Source organism: Hypanus sabinus, assembly GCF_030144855.1.
Source record: "Hypanus sabinus isolate sHypSab1 chromosome X1 unlocalized genomic scaffold, sHypSab1.hap1 SUPER_X1_unloc_1, whole genome shotgun sequence".
NCBI classification, from domain to species: domain Eukaryota; kingdom Metazoa; phylum Chordata; class Chondrichthyes; order Myliobatiformes; family Dasyatidae; genus Hypanus; species Hypanus sabinus.
This window is the reverse complement of record NW_026778957.1, coordinates 926,118-931,827: the sequence shown is the minus strand read 5'-3', so window position 1 is coordinate 931,827 and position 5,710 is coordinate 926,118. Positions and strand designations below refer to the sequence as shown.

General features: G+C 60.8%; 1 protein-coding gene across 2 annotated transcripts in view; it reads right to left on the bottom strand.

Annotated features, from left to right (window-relative positions):
* Positions 1 to 2,211, bottom strand: part of LOC132385575 (receptor tyrosine-protein kinase erbB-2-like) — a 90,445-nt gene extending 88,234 nt beyond the window's left edge. For both annotated transcript variants that reach the window (XM_059957740.1, XM_059957741.1), the window contains exon 1: positions 2,049 to 2,211. In XM_059957740.1, the coding sequence (XP_059813723.1) occupies positions 2,049 to 2,064 (16 nt within the window). In that variant the 5' untranslated portion in view covers positions 2,065 to 2,211. The remainder of the gene's footprint in view (positions 1 to 2,048) is intronic.
* Positions 2,212 to 5,710: the final 3,499 nt, after the last annotated feature.

Below are 5,710 nucleotides of genomic sequence, written 5' to 3'. Positions count from 1 at the left end.
CATTGATCAGTGAGTTGCTCTGTTACGCCCCTCCTCTCGCTATGAAACGGGCCACCTCTGTTTTCTTTATTCGCGGCCGGTGGCGTGTCGGATTTGGGGTTCTGCAAGTCTGCGTCTTTATCGACGCTTTGCTGCGCGCTGAGTGTTCGGTGGTGGGGGGGGGGGCCCCGATGCTTTTTTCTGCTGGTGGGCGGGGGGCGGGTTCCTTGCTTTACCCTGCTTGTGCGTGGGGGGGGGGGAGCTTTGGGGTTCTAACGTTTAACTGTCATCTATACTTCGGCGCACTCCTCTGCTGTCGCGGAAGATGAGGGATTTCGGGATGTATGCTGCGTACGTTTCTCTGACATTAAATGCGCCTTTGGAAACCTACTGGCCCGAACCGGTACATCTTGGCCCGTGGGAGGAAACCACAGCACGGGGAGGGGGGGGGGGGGTCACGGGGAGAGGAAGGTACACAGACCCCTTTCAGACAGTGACGGGAATCGAACCTCCGTCAGGGACCGCTGGTGCTGCGAAGACAGTGGGGCACCCAGCGCGCTGCGAAGAGCGCAATGGATGGGATTGGGGCGGGATTACCGAAACCGAACGGCTGACGGTGGCAAGAGACTCAATCGGTGGGAAGGACTGAGGCGTCACCCCCACCATGGGCTCACTCCGTGGGGTGCTGCCAGGCACAAACCCAGCTATCCCAGCCCAGGCCGCAAATCAGGCCTGACCGCAAAGGGATGACAGGTGAGCCCGGGGATCTTCGCAGGCTGGATCTTACGATGGACAGGGCAGGGCAGATGGAAGACAGGCTGAGGCTTTATGAGGCACTAGTCAGACTGAGCCTGGGGTATGTAGAGTAGTTCTGGGCCCGTTGTCTAGCAGGGGATGCTCTGGCATTGGAGAGGGTCCAGACAATCACTGAAAGGGTTAACAGATGAGGGACTGTAATTGCTGGAGTTCAGAAGAACGAGGTGGGAATTTCATTAAAATCTCTTGAATATTGAGAGGCCAACACAGAGTGGATGTGGAGAGGATGTTTCCTGTAGTGGGGGAGTCTAGGACCAGAGGGCACAGATAGAGTGGATGTGGAGAGGATGTTTCCTATAGTGGGGGAGTCTAGGACCAGAGGACACAGATACAGTGGATGTGGAGAGGATGTTTCCTATAGTGGGGGAGTCTAGGACCAGAGGACACAGATAGAGTGAATGTGGAGAGGATGTTTCCTATAGTGGGGGTGTCTAGGACCAGAGGACACAGATAGAGTGGATGTGGAGAGGATGTTTCCTATAGTGGGGGGTGTCTAGGACCAGAGGACACAGAGAGAGTGGATGTGGAGAGGATGTTTCCTATAGTGGGGGAGTCTAGGACCAGAGGACACAGATACAGTGGATGTGGAGAGGATGTTTCCTATAGTGGGGGAGTCTACGACCAGAGGACACAGATAGAGTGGATGTGGAGAGGACGTATCCTATAGTGGGGGAGTCTGGGACCAGAGGACACAGATAGAGTGGATGAGGAGAGGATGTTTCTTATAGTGGGGGGAATTCTAGGACAAGTAGACACAGATAGAGTGGATGTGGAGAGAATGTTTCCTATAGTGGGGGAGTCTAGGACCAGAGGGCACAGATAGAGTGGATGTGGAGAGGATGTTTCCTATCGTGGGGGAGTCTAGGACCAGAGGACACAGATAGAGTGGATGTGGAGAGGATGTTTCCTATCGTGGGGGAGTCTCTAATCAAAGGACACAGCCTCAGAATAGAGGGACGTACACTTAGAACAGAGATGAAGAATGTTTTTAGCCAGAGGGTGGTGAATCTGTGGAATTCGTTGCCACAGACGGCTGCAGAGGCCAAGTCACTGAGTGTATTTAAAGCGGAGATCGATAGGTTCTTGATTGGTCAGGCTGTCCAAGGTTACGGGAGAAGGCAGGGGAATGGGGTTGAGAGGGATAGTAAATCAGCCAGGTTGGAATGGGGGAGCAAACTCGATGGGCCGATCCTGTGTCCGATAGACTGTGCGTTTTTGAGCCGGTGACACTGAGATAGCAGAAAGGCTCTGACCTGTCAGACTCCTCATCCTCAGCTCTCGCAGACCGGGTCCCGGAAGGGCTGAAGTTGGAGAGGACGGCCAGCGCGTAGCGGCCCTCGTACAGCTGGCTCCCGCGGATGATGCGCAGGTTCTCCAGTGGAATGTAGCTGACCTCGTTGTGGGCGATCAGGACATAGCCTTGGACCTCCCGGATGTCCTGGAGGGTGAAGAGACCAAACGTGACCCAAAGCGGTTCGGTTTCAAGACCGCGCCCGGCCGCGTGACGGCACGGACACCCTGCCGGATCAGGACGCGGCTGATCGCGTGAGGGCTTCCCGGAGAGGAGGAAGGGGAGAGGGGAGGTGTGGGGGGGTTGGGAGAGATTTGAGGAGGAGTGGAAAAATGATGGAGTGGGGTGAGGGTGCAGCTTTGTTACGGGACCATTTACCCGCTTACCTTCAGGAAGGAGAGGTTCAGTTAACCTCTGAGGTGAGAGAACCGCAGCTGAGGGCAAGGGGTGGTGAGACGCCGAGGGGCTGAGGTGGACCACTGTCCGTGAGGGAGAGGGATTGGGAGACGCACTGTCGGTGAGGGGGAGGGGTTGGGAGACGTACTGTCGGTGGGGGGAGGGATTGGGAGACGTACTGTCGGTGAGGGGGAGCGATTGGGAGACGCACTGTCGGTGAGGGGGAGGGGTTGGGAGACGTACTGTCGGTGAGGAGGAGGGATTGGGGGAGACGCACTGTCGGTGAGGGGGAGGGATTGGGAGACACACTGTCGGTGAGGGGGAGGGGTTGGGAGACGTACTGTCGGTGAGGGGGGAGGGGTTGGGAGACGCACTGTCTGTGAGGGGAGGGATTGGGAGACGTACTGTCGGTGAGGGGGAGGGGTTGGGAGACGTACTGTCGGTGAGGGGGAGGGATTGGGAGACTCACTGTCGGTGAGGGGGAGCGATTGGGAGACGTACTGTCGGTGAGGGGGAGGGGTTGGGAGACGTACTGTCGGTGAGGGGGAGGGGTTGGGAGACGTACTGTCGGTGAGGGGGAGGGATTGGGAGACGCACTGTCGGTGAGGGGGAAGGGTTGGGAGACGTACTGTCGGTGGGGGGAGGGGTTGGGAGACGCACTGTCGGTGGGGGGAGGGGTTGGGAGACGCACTGTCGGTGGGGGGAGGGGTTGGGAGACGCACTGTCGGTGAGGGGGAGCGATTGGGAGATGCACTGTCGGTGGGGGAGGGGTTGGGAGACGTACTGTCGGTGAGGGGGAGGGGTTGGGAGACACACTGTCGGTGAGGGGGAACGATTGGGAGACGCACTGTCGGAGAGGGGGAGGGATTGGGAGACGCACTGTCGGTGAGGGGGAGGGGTTGGGAGACGTACTGTCGGTGAGGGGGAGGGGTTGGGAGACCCACTGTCGGTGGGGGGAGGGGTTGGGAGACGCACTGTCGGTGAGGGGGAGCGATTGGGAGACGTACTGTCGGTGAGGGGAGGGATTCGGAGACGCACTGTCGGTGAGGGGGGAGGGATTGGGAGACGTACTGTCGGTGGGGGGAGGGATTGGGAGACGTACTGTCGGTGAGGGGGAGGGATTGGGAGACACACTGTCGGTGAGGGGGAGGGATTGGGAGACGCACTGTCGGTGAGGGGGAGGGATTGGGAGACGCACTGTCGGTGAGGGGGAGCGATTGGGAGACGTACTGTCGGTGAGGGGGAGGGATTGGGAGACGCACTGTCGGTGAGGGGGAGGGATTGGGAGACGCACTGTCGGTGAGGGGGAGGGATTGGGAGACGTACTGTCGGTGAGGGGGAGGGATTGGGAGACGTACTGTCGGTGAGGGGGAGGGGTTGGGAGACGTACTGTCGGTGAGGGGGAGGGATTGGGAGACGTACTGTCAGTGAGGAGGAGGGATTGGGAGACGTACTGTCGGTGAGGGGGAGGGGTTGGGAGACGTACTGTCGGTGAGGGGGAGGGGTTGGGAAACGTACTGTCGGTGAGGGGGAGGGGTTGGGAGACGCACTGTCGGTGGGGGGACGGATTGGGAGACGCACTGTCGGTGGGGAGAGGGATTGGGAGACACACTGTCGGTGAGGGGGAGGGATTGGGAGACACACTGTCGGTGAGGGAGAGGGGTTGGGAGACGTACTGTCGGTGAGGGGGAGGGATTGGGAGACGCACTGTCGGTGGGGGGAGGGGTTGGGAGACGCACTGTCGGTGGGTTGGGAGACGTACTGTCGGTGAGGGGGAGGGGTTGGGAGACGTACTGTCGGTGAGGGGGAGGGGTTGGGAGACGTACTGTCGGTGAGGGGGAGGGATTGGGAGACGTACTGTCGGTGAGGGGGAGGGATTGGGAGACGCACTGTCGGTGAGGGGGGAGGGATTGGGAGACGCACTGTCGGTGGGGGGACGGATTGGGAGACGCACTGTCGGGTGGGGGGAGGGGTTGGGAGACACACTGTCGGTGGGGGGAGCGATTGGGAGACGCACTGTCTGTGGGGGGAGGGGTTGGGAGACGCACTGTCGGTGAGGGGGAGGGGTTGGGAGACGCACAGTCGGTGGGGGGAGCGATTGGGAGACGCACTGTCGGTGAGGGGGAGGGATTGGGAGACGTACTGTCGGTGAGGGGGAGGGGTTGGGAGACGTACTGTCGGTGAGGGGGAGGGATTGGGAGACCTACTGTCGGTGAGGGGGAGGGGTTGGGAGACGCACTGTCGGTGAGGGGGAGGGGTTGGGAGACACACTGTCGGTGAGGGGAGGGATTGGGAGACGTACTGTCGGTGAGGGGGAGGGGTTGGGAGACGTACTGTCGGTGAGGGGGAGGGATTGGGAGACACACTGTCGGTGAGGGGAGGGATTGGGAGACGTACTGTCGGTGAGGGGGAGGGATTGGGAGACGCACTGTCGGTGGGGGGAGGGATTGGGAGACACACTGTCGGTGAGGGGGAGGGATTGGGAGACACACTGTCGGTGAGGGGGAGGGATTGGGAGACGCACTGTCGGTGGGGGGAGGGATTGGGAGACACACTGTCGGTGAGGGGGAGGGATTGGGACACGTACTGTCGGTGAGGGGAGGGGTTGGGAGACGCACTGTCGGTGGGGGGAGGGATTGGGAGACGTACTGTCGGTGAGGGGGAGGGATTGGGAGACCTACTGTCGGTGAGGGGGAGGGATTGGGAGACGTACTGTCGGTGAGGGGGAGGGATTGGGAGACACACTGTCGGTGAGGGGGAGGGATTGGGAGACGTACTGTCGGTGAGGGGGAGGGATTGGGAGACGTACTGTCGGTGAGGGGGAGGGGTTGGGAGACGCACTGTCGGTGGGGGGAGGGATTGGGAGACGTACTGTAGGTGAGGGGGAGGGATTGGGAGACGTACTGTCGGTGAGGGGGAGGGATTGGGAGACACACTGTCGGTGAGGGGGAGGGGTTGGGAGACGCACTGTCGGTGAGGGGGAGGGATTGGGAGACGCACTGTCGGTGAGGGGGAGGGGTTGGGAGACGCACAGTCGGTGGGGGGAGCGATTGGGAGACGCACTGTCGGTGAGGGGGAGGGATTGGGAGACGTACTGTCGGTGAGGGGGAGGGGTTGGGAGACGCACTGTCGGTGAGGGGGAGGGATTGGGAGACGCACTGTCGGTGAGGGGAGGGATTGGGAGACACACTGTCGGTGAGGGGGAGGGATTGGGAGACGTACTGTCGG